At 38.0% G+C, this 24,504-nt stretch overlaps 3 protein-coding genes across 3 annotated transcripts; 1 reads left to right on the forward strand and 2 right to left on the reverse strand.

The window, feature by feature from the left end:
• The first annotated feature begins 402 nt into the window (after nt 1-402).
• Nucleotides 403-14,908, forward strand: LOC111671740 (mitochondrial adenyl nucleotide antiporter SLC25A24). The gene is made up of 10 exons (XM_023428924.2): nt 403-983; nt 3,395-3,521; nt 3,641-3,728; nt 6,444-6,555; nt 10,298-10,456; nt 10,911-11,063; nt 11,346-11,453; nt 12,172-12,339; nt 12,503-12,653; nt 13,617-14,908. The coding sequence occupies exons 1-10, from the start codon at nt 804-806 to the stop codon at nt 13,796-13,798; spliced, it is 1,428 nt and encodes a 475-aa protein (XP_023284692.1). The 5' UTR covers nt 403-803; the 3' UTR covers nt 13,799-14,908.
• A 597-nt stretch (nt 14,909-15,505) lies between these two features.
• On the reverse strand, nt 15,506-18,428 carry LOC111671637 (transmembrane protein 69-like). Its single transcript, XM_023428772.2, has 3 exons — nt 17,945-18,428; nt 16,932-16,976; nt 15,506-16,829 (listed from the first exon to the last, which is right to left on the reverse strand). The coding sequence occupies exons 2-3, from the start codon at nt 16,974-16,976 to the stop codon at nt 16,044-16,046; spliced, it is 831 nt and encodes a 276-aa protein (XP_023284540.1). The 5' UTR covers nt 17,945-18,428; the 3' UTR covers nt 15,506-16,043.
• A 152-nt stretch (nt 18,429-18,580) lies between these two features.
• tm4sf4 (transmembrane 4 L six family member 4) lies at nt 18,581-23,320 on the reverse strand. Its single transcript, XM_023428686.2, has 5 exons — nt 22,875-23,320; nt 21,855-21,944; nt 20,210-20,355; nt 19,442-19,628; nt 18,581-19,097 (listed from the first exon to the last, which is right to left on the reverse strand). Exons 1-5 carry the CDS (start codon nt 23,043-23,045, stop codon nt 19,056-19,058), a joined length of 636 nt encoding a protein of 211 aa, XP_023284454.1. The 5' UTR covers nt 23,046-23,320; the 3' UTR covers nt 18,581-19,055.
• Nucleotides 23,321-24,504: the final 1,184 nt, after the last annotated feature.

A 24,504-nucleotide genomic window follows, 5' to 3' on the forward strand; every position in this document is an offset into this window, starting at 1 on the left:
AAACTTCTGGGGACATGTTTTGTTTGAACCAGCTGTCAGATTCCTGTGGGTATGACTCACTGAACTGAAACAGATTACTCATATTAACTTTGTACCACTGAGCCCACTATGAGGGCGGGGATTATACTATACTGTATATGAATACATAGTCTGTATCCTGTTGGCGTGTGTGTAAAAAATCAGAACGTAAAAGCTTAATAATACATGATGAATAGATGTTTTTTGAAGAAAACTATAAAGTAAAAGTTTCACCTGTCTTGGCAGCTATACATGGAAATATACAGCATGAAACAATATACTTGTAGTTACAGATCAGTGTGTTGTTGTTGAAGGGTGTGTCTCCGTAATGTGCGTATGCGTGTGTGTGTGCGCGCAGTAAAAGAGGAGGTCTTCTCAGGCAAACTGAACCGAATCTCCCCACCCTTTTTCTCAGCGCTACTAACCTACCTCATCCGCCACTGCGTTCTGTAAATCTTCATTATATTCGTTATTTACCGGATTACACACTACACCAGTTTATGAGGACTTTTGTACCGCTTTTTTTCTAAGCTGCACTGCGGAAATCTCTTTGAAACAAACACGGGACCGTCCAACTGCTTGAAACCAGAAGTGACAACCGCAGGATTTGTGTGTGCTGCCCAGTTTCCCAACTTGTGTGTGTGTGTGTGTCTGTGTGTGTGTGTGTGTGTGTTTGTGTGTGTGTGTGTGTGTGAGTGAGTGAGTGAGTGAGTGAGTGTGTGTGTGTGTCTGTGTGTGTGTGAGGAGCTGTAGAGGCCTCTGTAGATTTCACTCTCTATTCAACCATGTATCAAGTCGTAAGGAAGCTGTTTCTTACGGACTGCCAGTGTGCAGAAGATGCGTCGACAAAGTACGAGGATCTGTTTGCCAAGCTGGACACCAATAAAGATGGGAAAGTGGACGTGTCCGAGCTGAAGGCAGGCCTGGCTGCGATGGGCATCAAAACCGGGAAAGGAGCAGCTCAGGTAGAGACATGGATGCAGAATGAACAGTTGACAAAAAGTTAAAGGCCTTGTAGGGAGAGAAAGTTGTCACAAATACTTACTGTAGCACTGCATTCCTGAATAAACTGAACAGGCTGGTTCCTCAGTATTAACCCCAACTCTTAATTACAGGCCTCAGTACATTCATTCAAGATGCTGCCAATTCATTCACTTTAGTTTATGACTGCAGCTATTTATCATTTACTCTGTTGATTATTTTTTTGATAGTAAATGTTTGGCAATGTTCCTAGATAAATGACTTAAAATTACTCATCAGTGGTCAACTCATCTACTAACTTAAGCACTACTTTACTTGTCTGCACGTTGTACTATATTTATTTCGCAGTAGTTGTTCCAAATACTGCCCACTCAGTATTGTAAATATGGTGTCTGGTAAAAAAGTTTGCAGTGTCACTAATTCAGGAGCAATACATTGCATTTTAAAACATTATTTGAACAGCTGAGATATCAGTGTCTCAGCAAGAGGTCCATTTAGTAGTTGTTCAGGAGCGTTCCTTAATATTACATGACCTTTCTCAACAGATGCCGTTTGTCTTTAGTGGTCACGGAAATGTAGATTTGATGTTTTATGAGCCATTAAGTATCAGTTCTGGAGCTTTCCCAGTGTATCACATGATCTTCACATCAGCATATTAAGCTTATTATATCTTCAATTTAATTTTATCTAAGTTTGGGAATTTTTTCGTTGATGCAGTAAAATCTTGAATTCATGACTTGAAAGAGCTATTTTTGCTGCTCTCTGATCACCACCACTAAGCAAGGCAGTTAACCCCAAACTGCAACAGTGAGTCTACTCAGTGTCAAACAGACCAGACTGTGGTAGTTCACGGCAGTTTGTGGGTGTATAACTGGGAGCGTGCAACATTCCTGTCTTCCCAGGTTAAATTAAAAAACGAATGGAGTATTTGTTCCATCGCTTATGTTTTTAATCCTAATCTTAAACCTAAACTCAGGTCACCTAAACCAAAAGACACTCCCTTTGGTGAAATGATGATCTCCAGAAGATGTTCTCACATTGACAAGTCTAATAGGAAAAAAGGGAGGGAGTTCATTATTTTCATGCACTGTTGTTGCATATCTGTTGTCTTCATGTTTTCACAGTATTCTTCTTTAATTTCCTGACAATAATGCAAATAGAAAAAAAAAAAATAAGCGGATGATTAAACAGAAATATAAAAGGAAAAAAACACACTTTGGCAGCTAAACCCATGAATGACCAAGTGTTTGACAAGGCTGAAGTTCAGCTTCTTGCAAGCTGATATGCAAATTGAAGTTACACCTTCATGAGAAATTTTCAGAATCTCAATTTGAGTCTCGTTTCCTCAGGCTTGTCTCACACATTGTTTTCTTATGATTACAAATCGCCTGGAGCACGACTATATCAGTGATCTGGTTTCTCTTGAAAAATACCAGAAAGGCTGGTAAAGAGCAGAGTTGATGATAAAAAGGTGTGCCTGAACTTCTCAAACCGGCTTAAAGGTCAAACTGTTAAGTGTAGTTGAGCTTTTTATCTGTAGGTTGTGACTTTTTAGAGGGATGGTCCCACCTTTACTAATCAAATAGTCTTGCATTCCTCACGCTCATTAGTGAGTCCGTTACCTGTAATAGCATGAGTCAGGACAGAAGAAGAGGTCAGTGTTGCATGTGACCAGGTGCTATAAAACAGGAGCGCTCCCTATCTGAGCAATTACATGATAATGATATGATAAACAGGGAATAAACATGCGCACTGGCTCCTATTCCAACAGCATCGTTTGGCCAGTAGAGTCCATATGCATCATAATAATTCATATTTTTCATTCCATTCATTAATTTTCCATATGGATTGCACCTACCCACATGGCTTGGATCAGCTGTTGACTTGTGAAACAGTTCAATAGTAACACAGAGGTTTAGGTTTCAGCTGATCTCTTGAGGAACTGATCCTGAATCAGCACATTTTTGTGCAACATCACAGCGTAGCAAGACAACTGAATGAAATTCTTTCTTGACCTCGGATAATCCCTCTACAAAAACACAGATAAATCATTGAAAGTAAAGCAGACAGTATACAATCAAGAGGTAGCAGCATAAATTATGGAAGGGAAACATAATGGAAGACAAATAGGCCTCAGTCATGGAGCTTACACAGGAAGTGAGTTCAGATAAAGTGAGAGAGCATTTCTCTCTGTTATTTTGCCACCAACTGGCAGAAGCAGCAACAGCAGCTGCTGTTTGAGGAATAAATGGCAGACTTGCCTCATGTCACAGCAGAACCAAAACTTCTACCTTCACTCAGTGTGCAGGTCAGGCACCTAACAGCCAACAGGTGTGGATGCTGTATGACATGAAGAAACTGGATTTATAATATACTGGGTTTTTTTTTTCTTCAGAAAATAGTTTCCTCCGGAGACCAAGACAAAGATGAAGGGCTCGACTTCAATGAGTTTTCCAAGTACCTAAAGGAGCATGAGAAGAAATTACGGCTGACCTTCAAGAGCTTGGACAAAAACAATGATGGTATGGTGTCATTTTGTTTTCCAGCAAACTTCATGTTTATGGATTTAACCACAGTACAAATAGTATTTGAATTAATGTTGGAAATTTACCTGAAACTACTGTGTTTTTATTTTCAACAGGTCGAATTGACTTTATGGAGATAAAGCAGTCGCTTGCTGAGCTGGGAATGGAAATCACCAAGGAGGATGCAGAGAAGATCCTTAAAAGGTATTTCTGCTTATTTTGTAGCTGCTCATAAATGTATCGACCCAGGTTCATTAAAATGTTCCTGTCACTTGTGGATTGTGGCATAAACCTCATAATCTTAAACTAATAGTGAAAGAAAGCAGTTTGGAGCCCAAGATATTAAAGGTGGGGACCAGTGTGAGGGACTGATAAACTGTTTAAAGTGTACATGGTACAAGATAAAGAGCTGGAAAGAAGTCTGACTGGGCTGTAGACAGTATGCTAATGTGCAGAAGGTGGTCTCTGACTTTTGGATCCTCTGTAAATGTAGAGGTAGCTCAGTGATGTATGTGTTGCAGGACTGGGTACCAATGGTTGAACAAACCGCATATTGTCAGCCAGCAAGTGTTCAAACTTTTAGTGGCAAAGATGGATGGGCAGTTCTTCGAGATACCATAACACTAATCATTTGGTCAAGTTAATTGGTTGTAAGTTGTTATTGCAATCACACAGTTTTGTAAGTATAAAAGCACAGTTATGTGCCGAAAGTGAATGATTTCTTTCCATCCTGCACCCTCTGTAGCAGAAATCGTTTATTCATTTTTTAAAATTAAATACAGATAGATATTTACCAATCAATGATACTATACATTACCAGAGGAGTTATAGTTGTTGACAAATACATAATTAAACACTAACACAGTAGGCTAAGATGGCAACGCTGCTTGTTCGTGCCAAGACAAATGGTGTGACTTCATCACTCAGTCAGTCAGCGACATTTGTTTATAGGGCTGGCCCTGCTGTCGCAGTCCACACAAAAATGTACTTATACCTGCTTACAGCTACATTACAGTGTATGAAGCATTTATAAAATGTTTGCATACTGCTTATAAATGCTAAATAAGGGGGCTTAAAGTAAAGTGTTACCACAGTACCTAGTATCTGTATTGCTAAGAGTGCTAGAAAAATTTTAGCTATCCTTTCAGTAAAAATTGGAGTGTCTCTCATCCAATCATGAATCTTTTTGACTGAAGTGATCGGTCAGATCCTATTGCCACAGGGGAAACAAAAAAACTTGTTGCACCCTCATTTCCTTCATTGCACTGTTATACGGAGATGCAAGGAGAAAGCAGGCTCTCCCACTAGCTGCTTGCTTGGTAATGTTTAATTATGTCTGGACGTGGGGAAACAAACATTTAGTCCCTATGACGTCCCTTGTTAAAAATTGTAACTTGGAGAGGATGTATACCATATGGCTTACCTTAAAGCTTACTCCAAAGCCCTGCTGTCATATTAATTCTGTGCAAAACCACATCAATTGTTAAATTTAATGGAAACAGATTATTGTATCAGCGAGAGTATAAGTATAGTTTAAAGAAACTGACTGACTATAATAGAAAGACATAGAACTTCATAGTGTTGTTGCTCTGCAAGTTTGTTCAGGTTTATGCAGGGAGCTGAGCAGCATGTCATGTATTTGCATATACAAAGTTTGAAGCTGCACACACAGCGAGAAAGAGAAGTAAAGCAGGATGTGTATGACAATGAATCAGACTGATAGATTTGTTTGAAAACCACAGAGTGATGATATGTGTGCCATCCAACTGAAGTGACACAGAGGAAGGAAATAAAAGACCTACACTGAAGGCAGATGAGGACAGACATTACTTGTAGAGGTGACCAAAGGGGAAGTGACTTGGTTTCCATATTCTTATAAATTTGTTTAAAAACATACAAAAACAAGCTCAAAACTATTTCAGTTATTAATTTTGTATGATACTTTATTCTTTAATAGGACTTCATGTAAAGCTTTTTTTAGTGTTGTAATTGGTGGTGATTTGCATGACTTCACTCTTAATGACTTGTGACCTAATTCTTGTTTGTATGCTCTTTCACCATGATCTGTTAGCATCAGGCAAATCTCTTTCTCTCTCTCTGAATGAGCAGAGGTAAGAAGCAATTTAATTGGTTTAAAAAGTGAATGGAATTTGGAACAGTAACTAGTTTCAGCATTATTACCGATCCAGTTGTCTGTTTCCTTTGGCAGAGAGGTCAATGTTGTGATAAATATAATGGTAATTATGTTTTCTAAAATATAAATTAGTGCCTGATGTTACTTTTCTTGTACTTTATGTTAATCCCACAGATTCTGGACTGTGGATTGATTGACATGTTAAACGTCTGGTTAGATATCAGTCACTGACTATTCTAGGTTTATTTAGTATTCAGACAATGTATTTATTGAAAAATTCAAAGTTTGTCCTAATGGCTTAGGGGTTTACGTGTAACGTCTCAGATTCAAGTCAGACTAGGGACCTTTGTTGTATGTCATCCAACTATCTCCCCTCCTCTCCAGTCAGCTCTTCTCTACATTTATCTAATAAAAAAGGCAAAAATTACCAAAAATGCTTAACAAATTTACAAATTTCTTGGTAAAAGAATTATAATGTGTTATTAGATAAATTCAGTTTATTTTCCATCCATAGTTGGTGTTTGCTTGTGTGCTCATAATAATGTCCACAGTTGTTTTCCTTCACATAAATGGTTACAGTTATGAGTCTGAAATAATTGGTTCTTGAGTTCACATTTTAAAATAAAATAAAATTTTAGATGAAGGAGGATGAACACATCTCTGTACATCAGCCAATCCAAAGCTCAAACTAGTGCCTTTATAGACAGGACAATTGAGGCAAGATCTCCAGATAACATCATTGGAGACGTGAAGTAAAATTTCTCCTGTTTGTCTTTGTTGTACAGTATCGACGTGGACGGCACCATGACTGTGGATTGGAATGAATGGAGGGAGCACTTCCTGTTTAACCCTGCCACCAACCTGCAGGACATTATCCGCTACTGGAAGCACACCACGGTAAGGGGCAGGCACCATTGAGTAACAACACTGTATGCATCCATAATACAGGAATACACCTATAAAACACAGACCAAAATAATGGCCAGTATATTTCAAAGTATTTTAGTGTAAATTACAGTGTAAGGTTTAATAAATGACACAGAGAGAATAATATTAACAAAAAAACTGACTAACTTTAAAGATGAGTATTTTTAACTCCTTGTTAATGTCTCCTTTGTTTTGATTACATTACCATGAATGGTTAGTGCAGTGAATAGATTTTGTTTCCTGTGGAAGAGACAGTAACATGTTCCTCATGCCAAGTCATTTTGCAATCACATATTCTTTTCAATGAAAAGAGGTGTGATTACAGCCAAGAAACTAAATTAGTCATAAAATACGCATTTTATTTATAACCTTCATTTTGCCCCGGAGCCAAGGCTAATCTGAGCAGGTCGAGGATGCTCTCACATTGAAAAAGAAATCATCATTTCAATTAAAATGGAAGCAATGTGGAGGCGAAAGAGTTAATCGTCCAACTTGTTCCCTCAGTGTCCTTTGTGCGTCTCAGACCTCACTTTAAGATCCAACCCAGCACTAAAGGGGAAAGTTGTGAAAGAGAGTTGTCAGCTGATGGATTTGGCAGAGGACTTTGGCAACAGATCAGTACCTCTGCGTCAACAGATTAAGATCATTCATTTTCAAGGGAGAGGTGAGAAAAGGAGGGAGAAACGTGGGGAAAGAGCATGATAAGAGGAGGAGACTGAGGAGTTTGTATCTTCTGAATGTGATCAAGTCTGTACTGTAAAGAAATAAGAGGTTGACACTGGAAAAGAATCTTGACATTACGTTTTCACAAAGACCTTTTTTACAACGGCGATTGCAACTGTTACCACGCTAAACTGAATTTTCAGGTGTATATCAATGGCTAAGTGGAATTAATACCTTGACATGTACAATTGTTGCATGCCAGTTCCAGTCAATGGCTAATCTCTGACGTTTGCTGCCTGTGTTCACTGGCACAACCTCAGAGGTTAAATAAACCTGTAGCTGCTAAGCTTGACAGAGATAAGCTAATTTCAGTCTAACCTGTGGGGGGGGGGATTAGCTCGTCAGTGGGATTGGGACAGGTCGACGAGAGAGGAAGCGAGTCTAGAACAGGACAGTACAGGAGAGGGGAGGGTGAGACTGAAACAGTGGTTGGTAACATCTATGGCAATGAGAGCTTCCCTACCTCCAGAATACACACCGATGGTTAGAGTTTCTCACCTCAGGCTGGATTGGATCTGCAGACCCTCTGGATCTGACAGGGCACCTCATTAGAATCGTGTAAAGGATCCAGATCAGTTTAGGGGTGCAGCTTCTACAAAACTGGGACTACATAGTACTGGATCAGCTTCATCCAAGGCGTGAGATGGCCATGGCTCTGCTGCAGCCTCAGCAGCAGCAGCAGCACCAGAGAAACTGGTTTTTCATCGACTTTGAAGATGATGGGGGGATCTATGAGGTGGAGGTGGATATGGTAGGTCTGTGTATTGCCCCTTTCGGTTCAGTTTGCCATCTGGTCATGAATTCGAAGAAAGTGTCTTTACAGTAGAGCTCTGGGTAGCTTAACATGTATACTGTATATACGTATTGGTGTCTTTCAGCCAGTAAATAACAATAAACTGCAGTACAGAAATGCCAGAGATATTCTGAGGTAATTTAGATTTAGTGTTAGTAGTATAGTATGTACTTTGTGCATTTACTGTAAAAAGTCTCGCTAAGTACGGTCACAATTCTATATTAAGCTAATTTGAGGGATCCTTAGCAGAAATGTATCTTTATGTTTAAAATTAACATTTTGTACATTTTTATTGGATTGTTAAAAGTGTCAAATGTTGATTTCAAGATTGCCCTCAAAGATCCATCACTGGGTGGACTCTATTTTATAGTCTATATCTATATAGTTAAAGTTTGAGGGTGTAGTGTAGTTTTGGTGGAAAAGTTTTTTGGATTGATTAATATTATAAGGGGTTCTTAATATGTTGTCGTTCCGCTTTCATGTACGTACAAGAGATGACAAAGTATTATGTTTACCATAAAATACAACATAGTACAATAATCAAACAGCCACAAAAATCATCTTAGAATTAGATCATCGCATCTCTGACAAAATCTCAATTCACAGAAATGTTATCAGGTTCACAAAGGTAGTGTTTTATTACATTGAATAGATGCTCATGTTGTTGGCCCTGCATCTATATGACGACAGATTGGTTCCATGTTCTAATCTCATATCAGATGTAATGTGATGTTTCACATCAATGTTTTCTCTAAATGTTATTCATTTGTTACACATCTATTTGTGGTTTCATAGCAAAGACTGAACCAGTAGTCTGTGTACAAGACAATATGTTTTAAGATTAATCACTAATATCAATTCAAGCCTTCTTATCACATGAGGATTTTGTCCACATATTTTTCAATCTGACCTGATTTTATGTTACTGAGACAACCTGTTTTCTAAAACGCCCTGCAGTGATGTAATTAATCTCTCAGCATGGACCTGCAGTTATGCAAGATTTTGGATGAGGACATGGTGTGTGTGGTCCTGCCAGGCGTTTAATTCAAGGTGATGCTGCGAGTCACCTGTGGTTTTGAGGCTGTGTGTTAAAATGCATCTCAAAAGCAGTCCACAAGTGAGCAATTCGATACACACAGATCTATGACGAACAAACCACTCATAAATATAAAAGTTTACATATAAAAGTTTGAGAGAGAACTGACAAGTTGAAATTTAATAAATAAAAAGCTTTAATAATTTTTTAATTATTAATTTAAAAAAGCTAATGTGATGGGAGAAATAATTGTTAGCGACCTTCTTTTTCATGACGAAACTGACTAAAACTTGAAAGAGAGATACATTTGTAAAGAGAACTATGACGAAATGTATTACATTTTTGAACGAATATAAACTAAACATAATGTAAAAGACGGACGAATGGACATGTTTTAATGTAGTCTTCAGCAACATACATACATACTGTATCACCTGATAAAAGTTTCCTCCGCTGTTCAGATGATTTAGCTGCTTAAGCTGTTACACAACTGTTAATAAGAAACTGCTTGCATCCCAAATCCACTGAGATTTAGACAAGAGGCGGAAATAAAACATCTGATTCAAACTATGAAAACAGAGCAGGCAGCACAACGACATGGACGTGGAGCTAACATTAACGTTAGTTTCAGGCGGGTGTCTTTAGTGCCGTCCTCTAGGTGTTAGCTAAACAAAGATAACAATATATACTATATATATAGCGCCTCCTCACAAATAAACCCCAAAATGAAGAATATTTTAGGTGAGTTAATCCACAGTTAGCTGCTGTAATGCTAGGTAAGCATGAACAACCGTACTAGTAATAGTATGATTGTAGTCTCTGCTCTAACAGAAAGTGAGTCTGTGTTGTGTAGTACTGCAGAGACGCCTGTAACCATGGTAACTGCACACCGAGATAGCGGCAGCTGTAGCTTCAAAAAGCATTGAACTGAATAAAGCAATGAATATAAATGTGTGACGAAAATGAGACGAAAGTTTCACTGACGAAAACTAAACTGAAAGTGATAAAAACTCGGCTAAAACTAATGCACATTTTCATTAAAAGGGTAAAAGACTAAAACTGATTCAAAAACACTTGCCAGAATTAGCACTTAAACACATTTCACACAGTATTTAATGAATATCGTTGACTGTGATTAAATGGTATTATGTTGTGTGTAGGTGCTGGACATTGGTGACAGCCTCGCCATCCCAGATGAGTTCACAGAGGAGGAGAAGACCACTGGTATGTGGTGGAAGCAGCTGTCTGCTGGAGCCATGGCAGGTGCTGTGTCCCGTACAGGAACTGCCCCACTGGACAGAATGAAGGTCTTCATGCAGGTGTGTGATATGACTTGCACTTTTATTGGTTGTTTACTTCATAAATCACATATTGAATGATCTGAATGTGCTTATTGGGTTCAGGGGTTGTTAGATGTACTGTTAAGGGGACCATATGTCACTCAGAGCAACCAAAAACATGGTTTAATCAAAGCAGGGTGCAGAGTATTCAGTATTTTCAGTATTTTAATAAAAATAAAGTGATCCCACATATGATCATACTTGTGTTGTTTGCTGAAATGGTACAGAACTAGTCTACAGTTGAAAAGGAAGAGGATGATCCTATACATAATGTGGCAAAAGTAAAAATAAATTCCTTATTTAGGTGGTTAACCTGTTCTTATTTATATTTGTATATATTGTATTTTTACATGCTTCTAAGACATACTTCATAAATATATTTCCTTTCTCATGGCGTACAGTTTCAAGTGTTTTGTTTTTTTATTATTTCCAGGTGCATTCTTCTAAGAGCAACAAAATCAGCCTGGTCAGTGGTTTCAAGCAAATGTTAAAAGAAGGAGGTGTGACATCTCTGTGGAGAGGAAACGGTGTTAACGTCCTGAAGATCGCCCCTGAGACGGCCATCAAGTTCATGGCCTATGAGCAGGTAAATTCATTCACACACCTCAGGTTTGGCTGCAGCCAAATAAAAATGAATTCTATTTTGCTATTTAACAGTGCCAGTAATGTTCATTCTGCTTGAGCAGCACATATCAGCAGATATAACTTTTTACTATCAAAGATCATAATGTTGTACTATAGCATACTGTAGTATAGTAATACCACAAAATGTAGTTTCAGCTGAAGTTGAATACTGACATTAGATGATCCTGAATAGATTCTCATTGAGTATTTATGCCTCACTCCTGTGTTCACTGTGTTTCAACAGTATAAGAAGCTGCTGTCCAGTGAGCCAGGGAAGGTCCAGACCCACGAGAGGTTCATGGCTGGATCAATGGCTGGAGCCACAGCACAAACTGCCATCTACCCCATGGAGGTGAGCGTAGATGTAGCTTTAACAGTAGAGAAACATGGAGGGTTTGTATGTCTTTGTTTGTGGTAGTAATATTTACAGCGGGCCACAGAATAGACAGGCAAACAACCTTCCACAACTTGTGGAGACATGTGATGTACATATATAGTATGTACAGTGTTTGTGTTGCATTTCTGTGTGCGCTAAAAGTGGCATTATTTTAAAGAAGATTCATTTTCATAAATATGTGGTGTTGACATTTGTATTTTTTTGTTGAGTCTACATTAATTGTGCTTGATTTGTGACATGATTTTTTAGAATGAATAGCTTTGTATGTTGTGCCTGTAATGTGAGAAATTATACAGATGGCTTTCCTGATAGGATAATGAAGCTTTGTTGTTAGTATTAGAGCAGTTAAAAATCCAGTAATTAAGAAAATCAGTCAGGTGATGTCTCATCAATTTCATTTTCATTTGAACTTATTTCTCCCACATTGTGGACTTAATTATAGCCAAAGGAATTAAAAAAATAAGAATTTTTACAAATGGTAAAACATCAGAATAGATTACCACAAGAAGTACAGGATCAAGCCTAGCAGAAAATAAACATTTTGAGTATAATATTTTGTATGAATATAAATAATCTTTTCAGTATGAAGCACTCACTATATATATGCTAACAGTAGCTTTAAAAGGTCAAAGTGCTGCCTGGTGAAGAATAGTGATAAATTCTGTCTATTCAGGTGATGAAAACTCGTCTGACCCTGAGGAAGACCGGGCAGTACTCAGGAATGTTTGACTGTGCCAAGAAAATCATGAAAAAGGAGGGAGTGAAGGCGTTTTACAAGGGTTACATTCCCAATATTCTGGGCATCATTCCCTACGCTGGGATAGATCTTGCAGTATACGAGGTACGTGGTGATGAATGATTCTCGTCTGGAAAATATAGATGCAAACTTCTGCTTTCATACACATCTTTCTATAAACAATAAAAGGCCAGATATTTTCTGTAGATGCCATACATTGACTTTGTTAAGTATGAAAAATTAAGACATTCTGTGTATCCATCCTCAGAGCTTGAAGAACCTCTGGTTGTCCCACTACGCCAAAGACACAGCTAACCCAGGTGTTCTGGTACTGCTTGGATGTGGTACCATATCCAGCACATGTGGCCAGTTAGCCAGCTACCCCCTGGCTCTGATCCGCACCAGGATGCAGGCTCAAGGTATGATGACCAAACCCCATTTAAAAAAAAAAAAAAACAATGTCACTGCTGGCATCTAGCCAGTGCACTGACAATTTTATCCAGAGATTAAAAAGTGAATAAAAAGATAATTACAAAAATACATACACACAGTCACAAAGGCATCACATTTTATTAACCGATCATATACAGTGCAAAATCTGAATTTGAAAAGTGACTAAAGCTTTGATATAAATGTAGTGAAGTAACGTGCAACATTTGTCTCCTAAATGTTGTGGAGTGGAAGTATAAAGTAACAGAGAAAACAAAAATACTTAGGTAAAGTACCAATACTTCAAAATCATACTTATAAATGCACCTTGTTATATTCCACTGCGGGGGGACAGCCTTGGTAAGGCATATAGTGTAGCTAAGGTAAAAACTGAGTAAATACCACTCAAAGCCAAAAGCTCATATAAATGTTTTTTTCTGATGGCGTTCTGTTGGTAGGTTGGAGTGTGTTTCAATATTGTACATAAGATTAGTTCAAATGGCTCATAAACTTTAAGAAAAAATTATTGATTGTGCTTATTAAGTAGTGACTTGATCTGCTGACACCTGGTACAGTGCAGTCTTTAAGTTTTCTTGTGTTGGCTCTGTACTTCAACACATTGGATTTGAAACAAAACAGTGACTATGATGTTAAAGTGCTGACTCTCCCCTTTAATCTGAGGGCATTTAAAACTGTTATTTGGGGATCATTGTAGGAGCTGTAGCCCTGTTCAGGGGATTATGTGTAAAAAAAAAAAAAAATCCTGCACTGTTTGAAGACAGCTCTTCAATGTCAGTTATTGTGTCATTTCAAATCCCCTGTGCTTACACAAGGAGATAAGAAAATAAACTATGTTACTGTCCAAATATATAAGCGTTGAACATGACAAGAACCCAGAAATGTCACAAACTTCAGTTTTCCTTTATCGTGTGTTTTGAACTCTCTTTTCTCAGCTTCTGTGGAGGGCTCAGAGCAGATGCCCATGAGCCGCATGGTGAAGAAGATTCTGGAAAAGGAAGGCTTCTTTGGACTTTACCGTGGCATCCTGCCCAATTTCATGAAGGTCATACCGGCTGTTAGCATCAGCTACGTGGTGTATGAGTACATGCGCTCTGGCCTGGGGATTCAGAAGTAGGCAGCAGAGTCATCTGTGAATACCAGAGTATAAAATGCTGTGCAGCAATGTCGTATTTCAAAACACTTCCCTTCTTACATATTAGGGAAACTGTCATGTAAAGAACTTGTTTACCTGTAGGTCACCAACATCTGGACTCAGACTGCTGCAGATAGAGACACTGTAGAAGTTTTAAAGTGACTGCAGGACTCTGGCTAAACTGTTGAGCCACTACGAGAAAGAAGCTGTTTAGAAAATCCTGCAGCACTCGCATAATAAATAAATAAATAAATAAGACTCCTACAGTGTTTCCATCTATGTGGAGGTTGTCCAGACTGCATATATGATGCACCCAAAGATTTAAGTGCACTGTGGGTCTCAGGGCAGAGTTTGGGTCAACTGACTTTCCATTTAATCAACCAAAGAAGTGGATATTAAGACCTTTTGAAAACACATAGACTTGGAGAGGTTATTTTTTTTTTTATTTCAAGACACATTTATGTTTGGTTTAATTGTTAGTTTGAGTAGAAATGTCAATGTTTTTATATAAGTCATTTTAAGTATTGATCCTGTTGATGTCACGTCACCAGAAATGTGTCACATGTTCCGCTAATATTTGACCAAAAAGCACCTTATTGTACCAGTCTTGATTCTGATGGGAAATCCAAGATATCATCTGCTAAAGTGGGGAAACATAATTTTGCTATTTCTTCTCTGTGATCTTCAAAAGTAGTCAGTCAGTTGATAAGTGTCATTGTTCATTTAATTCCAGACACTGTTCCAGCTTTATACAGCTCCCCTGAAAATTGTGTGAGCAATCTGAGGAAACTTTCAAAGTGCAATAATGTATTTACACATTGGACATTCACTGTTAATTTCTGAGGCAGGTATTGTCTTTTGAGAATGGATTTCACTTGTGTTGTTAGTTCCACAAAGGTCTCCTTGATATCGGACATTATTATGGCACCTTTTCAGTGAGTATTGTGAACAGGGGAGTAATGTGCCTTATGTGATTTCTCTCAGACGTCTGTGGACTTCTCCACCCTCCCTTTTCTTGCCTTTCTTTCCAATATTTGGCTAATTAGACACTGGTGTTTACAGTAATAAAAAACATTTGAATACACACGAGAAGATTTGAGTGCATTTGCTGTCAGTTTGTTGTGGATGAAATGAGTTTTAATTTGAATGAATGTTTGTGATATTAGTTTTAAACCTCCATATATTCTAAACTGAGTACGAGCTTTCACTGGAGCCCTGTGTGTTGTGCCATCTGATGGTGTGCAGTTGAGCCTGAGGCTTTAAGTACAGATTACTCCATTTCAGATCTTACGTAATACCCTTTTCCCCTGTGATGTCATTACTCCTGACTTTAACTGTCTGATCCTAAGCATGTAAAAGGACACAGTAAGAGTGGCTCTGCTAATTAGTAATACTACACTAACAAAGGGACTGAGAGAAAAGAATTGCTTTTCCTGCTATCAAATCCCTGCTGAAAAAAACTTCAAATCAAAACTTATTTGGATTTGGATAACAGAATAATTAAGTTAAAACATGAAACATTTGCTGGTTACAGATTCTTAAATATGTAACCTAAATAACCTAAATTGATCACTTCTGGGTGTCCTTAAAAACAGAGATTTCAGGCATCACTTTGTAAATGATTTGAAAGAACTACAAAAATGTTGATTAAATGATCAATCTTCCTTAGTCAAAAAAGAACAACAAATGTTATAAGATACAAGCTCATTTATTTTATATTCATTAAGCATGGACTTAAGCATTGGACATGATTTTTTTTCCATTCTAAGATTAGAAATTCTTTACCTTTGGCGACTCCTAGTGGCAGTTTTTTATCACTGACAAATACTTATTTCCTCTGAACAATTTCAAAGATTGTACACTCACATTCACATTTTCTACACATAGAGGCTTTAATATAATGGCTGGATGTGGAAGACAAAACTTTTGGACAAGAAAAGAGGAAACGTAATTTTGTCTTTAGGTAACTGCACCCCATTTGTGAAAGACGGTGCACATGAAATATTTTTTTTCTGTTGATTTTACAGGTCAGGCTGTGGCATAATATAAAAACATACAACTCCTAACAAAAGCATTCAACCTTACACATCTCTCTCTGATTAAGACAGTTAATGGGGCAGATAAATAATAAAGAATTACATTGATGTTGGATCATCAAAACAAAACTGTGGTGTAAATACAGGAATCTCTTGTCCAGTATTACAGTATTAAATTTTTTTTATATTAATTAATCTGAAAAAAGTTTCTTTTCTGGGTATATTCCATTTATTATGAGTGTACCAACTAGAGAAAAAAATGCCACAGTGGTCAGGATGGAGCGCAGGGCTTTGAACCAGCTGGGGTACGTGGGCAGCAAAGACAGATCATAATGCAACGAGATTCCAAGTCCCATAATAACCATGGTGGCTGTGGGAACGATGCTGTCGCTCATCACCATGGCCAACCAGGCAAACAGGGAGGGAACCACACTGTTGGCCAGGTTTATCCAGTCTGGTTTGGCTGGGCTGCTTTCAGGAAGAGCGAATCCCCAGCGTGCTCCACCCAGGAAGGAAACGATGGAGGCACCGTAGGCTAACTGTGCATAGGCCAGTTCTGGGAAGTAGCTCTCAGTCACAGCCATGAGCACAGCAGGGGCCACAAAGGGGATCAGCCCTGCAAACCCCAGGTACAAAGCAGGTTTGGGACTCTTCCACAAGTCCTTCATGTCATAGCGCAGCAGATCCAGCTCTCTGGGAGGAGGTTCAGGCTGCAGTCGCTTCTTCAACCTCACAGCAGACGAGTGGAAATATTGGTTCCTCACTAGGAATGGAGCAACATGGGTTTGAGTCCTAAGGAAGGGCTCAGTCCTCATGAAACCAAGGACAGCAGGAGGTTTTAAAAGTCCATTGTCCCTTTCTGTAGATGCCCTTGCTGATAAGGCCCAGCAGGCCAGCAGGGAGCCGGATCCACCATCAGAAGCTCTAGTCAAGGCTGATGTCCAGCATCTTTGTGGAGCACCTGCCCAGTGAAATACCTGAGAAAAAAAAACATTTATCTTAAAATTGATTTTTTGATAATAAATACGAATATGAACAATGGTGCTTTGGAAGCTGGGGTATCACAAATGGTCCTATACCTTCTGGGCTGCAAAGGTGCTTCTTCTAAATATGACAGTAAGCATCTGAAAAATCAAACAGGTCAGGTTAGACAGAATAGAAACACATAATGAAGGCTAATTTATTCAGGTAAATGAAAAATAAAATAAAAATAAAATAAGAATAGAAAAGAAAAGAAAAGAGTAGAAGAGAATATAAAATAATGATATGTACAATGGATTAGCACTGCAAATGATTTTATTTACTGATAAATGTTGATACAGATAGATTATTTTCCCAGTTAATCATTTGGTCTATAAATTGTCAGAAATGGTGAAAAATGCCCATCACAGTTTCCCTATAAATTGACATGTTCAAGTTGGTTGATTTGTTCGACCAACACTTAAAAACCGAGACAAATCCAGTTTACTCTCATAGACAAAGCAAACCACATAATATTTACATTTTTTATTTAAAAATGCACCTTAATAATGAATTAATCATCAAGATCACTACAGATTATTTCTCTGTCTATCAGCTAATTGATGAATTCATTCAGGTCTGAAATTAATATAAAAATAAAATGAAATTGAGGAAAAAACTAATGAGAGGCGCATCTTACACAAAATATTTTACACCAAATCTCCCAAACAAAAACCGACACACATGAAAATACTTCCGGTTTAAACGGGACTTTGTGCATCTAGAAAATCGTGCACTTTCACGAGAAACCTAAGGAGTGTTCCCCTCTACACAGATCTGAGGTCGGACTGTCGACACAAGGCGAAGGGTTTAAACACTCGGTACAGAAACCAGTCAGACAAGTCTGTCTTTACTAGGTTCATGTACTAGTGTTCAAATTCCTACACTGCTAACTACAACTGTGCAGCTCAGAGAGACAGAAGCATTCAGTTTACTGTTGACAGCATTGCTGCTTCATGCCGCAGACTAACGTTTGACAGATACAACAACGTTACTAGATAAATAGCTAACGTTACACAGCTGAAGCCTCACGACTTAAACCACACTACTGTAACACAGACACTACAGTTACCTCTGTTTCAGCATAAAACCCTCATATTTTACACGGTCTTCTTTTTATCCCCAGGGTCAGTCAGTAGTTAGACGACTTTGAGCTGGTACCACGGTTTATTTCTTCCGTGTTCGCCAAGAACCGGCATGGTCTTTCTACCCTTGGTTCCACTATGCAGCAGTGTGAGTGCTTCATGCTGTGAGTCTGGGTAGAAGCAGGCTAGTTTAATGAATAAAAAAAAAAGAAAAAGAAGAAGAAGAAGAAAGAAAGAAAATAGCCACTATTACTTTTAAAAGTGTGGTTTTATCAAAGCCATTTTGATAAATGTTATTTTGGAAACATTTACCAATAAATTAAACAATTAAACAATTAAAAAGCATGTTTTATAAGACTAAACAGTCTTTTAGGGTATTGAACTCTCTTTAAACCCAGATATGTGCAGATTAGTTTCTCAAAAATAAAACAGTCAGTGAGGCTGTGCTGTACGTGATTATAAATGATAATAAACTTTATTAACTTTAAATAACCTGTTTATTGATACCTATCCCATATCTATCTATCTATCTATCTATCTATCTATCTATCTATCTATTACACACACCAAAACACCCAGCAGGGGGCGTTCAACACATTGGAAATAATAAGAAAGAAAGATAGTTTACAGCAGGTTATCTTCGTTTATTTTGTCTAGAGAATAAAAACAGAACATTTGAAGCAATAACATGTTCCCATCCTCCCCCATTTACTTTTCATATGTATATAAAAACAGCATCTTTATTTACTGTTTAATGTAATATAACCATTGCACTACAGAATATCACTAAAAAGGCAGAGATACAAATATATAGAGATATATATGTTGCTATATAAAGGATATAGGAGTAGAAAATGCATTAATGGTGGTTAGTGGTGGAATTTTTTTAGAGCCATAAAATAGCAGCAGATACACATTGATGGGAAACCCTTCAAAATTGAGTTCTGTCATTTTACCAGTGTTGTTAGAAAATTCACACACTGTAATCAATGAGCTCAAGTTTCTGCAGCGTATAGTAAATAAAGCAAGAAACTAAATAAATACAGGAAAAGCAGCTGCCTCCAGACTCTCTTCTCTTCTTTCTGCCGCAGGACGCGCTCAGTGATGTCTATGATCATGTGTATGATCATGTCTATGATGCTGAAAGACAAACATGAACATTTTCATGTGAATAAAACCCTGAAGTCAGTAGTCAGTTACATATGGTAATACACTGAATCCAAGTTAATGAGTTCTTCTCAGATAACTTCAAATTACCACCCAAGTGTATTACATTTGGGGTTAAATGGGCGTATTTGTTTTTCTTTCACATTAATATTTCTTTAGTATTTTATGTTTGCCTCAGTCTTCTTTGAAAACTAAGTCTCATGTCTGATTACAGACAGAAATTATGTCGATTGAATTCAGAGTTTCCTTCAAATTCATCAAACTCCTCTCATAAATAGACTCAACTGAAGTAAACTCATGTAAGAGCAGATACTGACCTGTTCATTGCACCTACAGCAGTCCCCACACAGAGCTCCCAGGAGTCCATTCACCACCTGCACAGCACACAGTGCCACCTGGATTACACCCATAACCAGCAGCACAGAGAACAGAGACAGATGCCAGCTAACCACGCCGTCCGGCTTCAGACACTCGGACCACAAAGATGTGTTGGACAGGTAGGATCTGGAGAGGGGAGGGTGAGAAAGAGACAACACGTTTTTATCTGTGGACACTTTAACCTGGTGATTAGCAGGTTCATCAATGAGGGAGCACAGTGGTTTACAGGCACTTTAATAGTTTGGTGTTGTAAGCTACAGTCCCAGTTACTTTAGATTAAAAGAGTGAACTACAGCAAAGGTAAAACCAATAAAAAAAGATTTGTTTGAAGACCTCAGTACAAAAGAGGTGAATATTTGTGATGCCCACAATACTGAAAAATTATATTTAAAAAACAAACAACACCCCCACCATCCAGCCTTGCAGGATTCGGTGTCTGAGTGTTTACTAGAAATCTGCTATATTTTTATTCGATCACTCAGAAAACAGTCAGCCTCAGCTCAGAGCCTCCTCTCTTCTGATTGGCTCACTGACCTGTAGTTACTAGAGCTCCAGAGAGAAGCCTGAGAGAGGAGATGTAAAACTACATTGAGATGGTTTTTGGTTCTTAAAACCACAAATATATCTTCTTATGGATCAACACTGAAAAAATGTCAAACCTTTAACCTTGGGACCTTTAATATACGTCATAATTTTGTGTGTCTCACCCGTCTAAGAAGGGAGTGCCCCATTGCTCTGTGCCTTCAATGACCACCAGACACCGAGGGCCGTAGTTGATGGCCAAAACAGAAATTATAACTGAGTAACCACCCCCCAAAACACCCACAGCTGCAAACAGTAAGGAGCTCAGCATCTGCAGAGAGAGTGGAGAGAGGGACGGAAGGAGCAGTCACTCACATCGAGAATCAATACATTCAGCTTTTAAATTCTTAAACAATGGCAACAATGAGGTTATTCTCTTGGTGTGCAGAGACCAGGCCGAGGGTCATTAACAGAGCGCGGCCAACACAGAACCACTGGGATGGTGTGAATGCGTGTGTGTGTGTGTGTGTGCGGTGTGAGATCTGACAGACTTTTGTTTGTTGATTCTTTCCTCACACTCACACACCTACACATTCCTGAAGTATCGATCAGTATGTGTGTCTGCCACGGCACAATACCAGCTCTGTGAGGGAAAGTCATGTGAAACTCCCATCCGAGGAATTTCTCATCACAGTGATCGAAATCTCATCAGTTTGTGTGTGTGTGTGTGTGTGTGTGTGTGTGTGTGTGTGTGTACACACAGTGGAATTGTGTTTGTTTGCCATTAAAACCGATTAGATTCTGCAGTTAACAGTTAACAGGTACAGCAGCTCCACAGTGAGTTGACACACCGCAAGCTTTAATACTCAAATACATTTTTTCTCCATTTTTACCAAATTTAACCAAAAAGACTTTTAAATGAAATATGGTAATGTAAATAGAGACCATCTTGTGGCAAGCGAAGCTCAGAATATGCTATTTGTAATAGAAAGTAAAGACAAAAATGTGAAGACCAGAGTCCCGCATAGTGAAATAAATCAATCAAACCACAATGTTGCGCTAAAGTGTTTTTGTTGCTAATTAATCCAGTTTTAACCTGTTTTTTTTTTTTAAATTAATCTTTCAGAATTAGAAATTAATTACAGTATTTTTTTGAAAACTGAAAATAACAAGTCATTACCACTCAAGTTATGTTTTTTTTCATGGCGGACATTTTGACTTGTGAGCCAGCATGAAAAACCAGGACCCTGAAACTGACCAGTGACTACAAATTTCCTACTGTTACATGTCACAGTGCCTCCTATGTGAAGTCCCAATCAGTGTCTTTCTCTGGTTTAGTCAGCACACACATTTATGGCCAGAAAATAATATCTCAACGCAAATTTTAATGGTTTACATTATTATTTGACCCCTTCAAAGTGTATTCTATGAATTATATGTGATGCTCAGGACATCTTCATTGATTTACAGGAATTTTAGTGGATCTAATACGTCCTTGGGCATCATGTGACCTGCCGTTCAGACTGTGGTTGCTACGCCAAAATCGTATTACTCCAAATTGTTTGGGCATTAGGCAAACATTATAAAGTTTACGGTGCTGAACTTATCCAAGATTACAGTGGTACATGTACAGTAAATACTGTGTTTATCATTTACCCAACAAAAATAAAAACAACAATTTCCGCAGAATTGTTTTGGGAACTGGACTCTAATCTTTCTGTTCTGTGACTCTAATTCGAAACCACTCACCCAAAGTTTTGACAGCCACAGCTGTAAATACTAATTTGATTATGGTGAGAAGTTGGTGAGAACAGTGAAACATCTCCTCACCGCAAATCTCCGCCCACAGCTTTCGTTGCCACAGCAACCGCAGCAATCATTGTTCTTCAGACCAAGGAAGACTAGAGCTGGGAAGATCATCTGTCGACAAAAAAAACACACACACCCCAAGTTCACACACACACACACACACACACACACACACACGCACGCACGCACACACAGCAGATGATGAATTAGGTGTTACTCTGCCATATGCAGGAGGAAACTAAACAGCCTAATTTCCAATGATAATCAGTAAGACAGACACTGTTATATAACTGGTTCCTGAACTGGTCGTTTGCTACATCTACACTAATTTACACCAGTTTTTGTCTCATTTTCATCAAACATGGCATCAGAATCATTTGAAGGACACTTTAAACACATAAAAAGTCAAGCAAAAGTAAAGTAAAGCCCAACTGTCTGTAAATTTTAGAGCTGAAACTATTAATTAACTGACTAACTAATCAATCAGTTAAAAAATATTAAACATTCTTTCATTTCAGCTTCTCAAATGTGAGGATTTGCTTTTTTTCCTTTGTTGTGTATGATAGTAAACTGAATGTCTTTAGGTTTTGGACTGTTGATCTGACAAACAAGCAATCTGAAGATACCATGTTTGGTCTAGAATATTATAAGGAATATTTTTGCCATTTTCTGATGTTATAGAATTAACAATTACTAATTAATTGAGGAAACAACTGGCAGATTAATCTATGATTAAAAGAATCGCAGGCCTAATGAATTTTCATTGTGTGGTTTATAATTTACTGTGTTCAAGAGTGTACACAGACACACAAACATCATCTAGATGACAAAATGGTATCATGTGCTATTGTATTACGACATTTGACATAAAATTTGGAAAACTGTACATCTCAAGAATCCAGAAAATGTGTCTTAAGTAATGATAAAAACAGATGATATCACACAGTGTGCATATTCTATTTTGTGATAAACGTGATCCGATAGTGGTGGAGTGGATATCACCAGCTGTCAGCGGTCAGTGTTGTTGATTAATGCACTCACCAGCACTCCAGATCCCAGAATGCCTCCAAAGTACCAGACCTCATCCGTGATGTTCTCGCTGTCCACAGATGTCCCCCCGGGGAAGAAGAGCAGGATGTTGCAGAGCACACAGGCAAGCGACAGAGGAATCAGAGTGATCCCCAAACACTTGGCAAAACTGCCTGAACACATTCTGACACTGATGCTCAAACCACCTCTGAGAGAAAAAACTCCTTGGGTTTTAAAAACACCTTGTGAACTTTAAAATTCCACTCAGACTGATCTTTCAATTGAATTATGTCAAAATCACAAAGCAAGGATGTCTTGACTGTAAACCTGAAATTAGGATTAAATCTGTATTAGATGGATGTGTTATCTCTTGGTTGCTCTGCACTCTTTACTGTTTCTACTGAATGATCCTGTCTGCTTCACCTATCCTGTTTCTGGGGTTGTGGTTGGCACTACAGCTGAGGCTTTATAGACCCCCCCTCATGTGGTACACACACGTACAAATACACATGCATGCGCAGTGTGGCTACAAACAAACAGACATAGAGCCATTAATGTAGGATTGTGCACACAGACACACCTGTGAAGACACAATGGTTAATGTTCCACCAGGTGTTTTGTGTACATGGAGACAGAAGAGGAAGTGACAGTTGGTCGATAGGGGCCCACAGAGCTGATGTGCATCTCCACATGTTTTGTGAGTAACATAAAGGACGTTTTCATTAGTTTTTCATTAGTATTGTCTAATCCATTTTTTTTCAGATCTGGGTGTACGTCATTTTCCATAAATAATATTTCATTTTGTGTTATAAGCCAACATATGTCAGACCTTTGAGAGCTGAACACTGATTTTTGAATTTATAACTATAAAGTTGATATTAGTTAAAAATTAGCATCACTGATAAAATCATTGATTTTAAAAGATTTATATTTTTTTTTTGCTTTTTGTGCCGTAAAAAAGACAAACACACCCAAATGATTTATTAATCTGTTGACTATTTAATAAAATTGCTTTAGTTTGGATCCTGGCCTCTGGTGTCAATTTAATGATTAAATGGATCTCTTTATCAGAGAGGTGTATATGATTAATCTTCAAGAATGAAAAACAGTGTCTTCCCTTCAGCTGTCAGACTGAGGAAATTCCTTAGGAAATTCTGCTATCCATCCCAAACTTACTAGACTGTATTATTCTATGAATTTTGATTTTACAGTGATATGAGAATTTAATCCAAATACAACAGTGCATGTGGTTATTTCTACTTTATTTAATATCATCATGGCTCCAGTAATCATTTAACAATGTTATAGCCTTTGTAAAACCCAAGCAACACCTCTGGTGGTGACGTTTTTTAGAGGGTGGTTGTTTGCACCAATAGATGACAAAATATTTCACAACATACAAGTCATCACATCATGATATTGCTTGAATTACTTTTTGTTTAAATATAAAATGTCGATGAAAATTTGCCTAAAATAAAACATTATAGGCTGCAGGAATTTCATCAGTTCACTTTTCAAATTGTCAACTGAAAAAAAAAAAAGGGATTTGTAATTTAGATTTGTAAAAATGGCCTTTGTATGTAACAATATGTCACTAAAGTGCTTAGAAAATGGAAATTGAAACGCCTTTAGTGTCATGACT

The sequence above is a fragment of the Seriola lalandi genome, unplaced genomic scaffold (assembly GCF_002814215.2).
Source record: "Seriola lalandi dorsalis isolate HSWRI2012SDOR001 ecotype SW California unplaced genomic scaffold, Sedor1 jcf7180002054885, whole genome shotgun sequence".
In the NCBI taxonomy this organism is placed as follows: Eukaryota; Metazoa; Chordata; class Actinopteri; order Carangiformes; family Carangidae; genus Seriola; species Seriola lalandi.

Coding starts and splice junctions, on each gene's coding strand:
- LOC111671637 (XM_023428772.2), bottom strand. CDS start 16,976: ATGCTTACTGTCATATTTAGAAGAAGCACCTTTGCAGCCCAGAAG. Junction 16,830..16,931: donor GCACCTTTGCAGCCCAGAAG/GTATAGGACCAT, acceptor TTTTTTTCTCAG/GTATTTCACTGGGCAGGTGC.
- LOC111671740 (XM_023428924.2), top strand. CDS start 804: ATGTATCAAGTCGTAAGGAAGCTGTTTCTTACGGACTGCCAGTGTGCA. Junction 11,064..11,345: donor AGTTCATGGCCTATGAGCAG/GTAAATTCATTC, acceptor GTGTTTCAACAG/TATAAGAAGCTGCTGTCCAG. Junction 11,454..12,171: donor CTGCCATCTACCCCATGGAG/GTGAGCGTAGAT, acceptor CTGTCTATTCAG/GTGATGAAAACTCGTCTGAC.
- tm4sf4 (XM_023428686.2), bottom strand. CDS start 23,045: ATGTGTTCAGGCAGTTTTGCCAAGTGTTTGGGGATCACTCTGATTCCT. Junction 19,629..20,209: donor GGCACTCCCTTCTTAGACGG/GTGAGACACACA, acceptor TCCCCTCTCCAG/ATCCTACCTGTCCAACACAT. Junction 19,098..19,441: donor GCTGTAGGTGCAATGAACAG/GTCAGTATCTGC, acceptor TTTGTCTTTCAG/CATCATAGACATGATCATAC.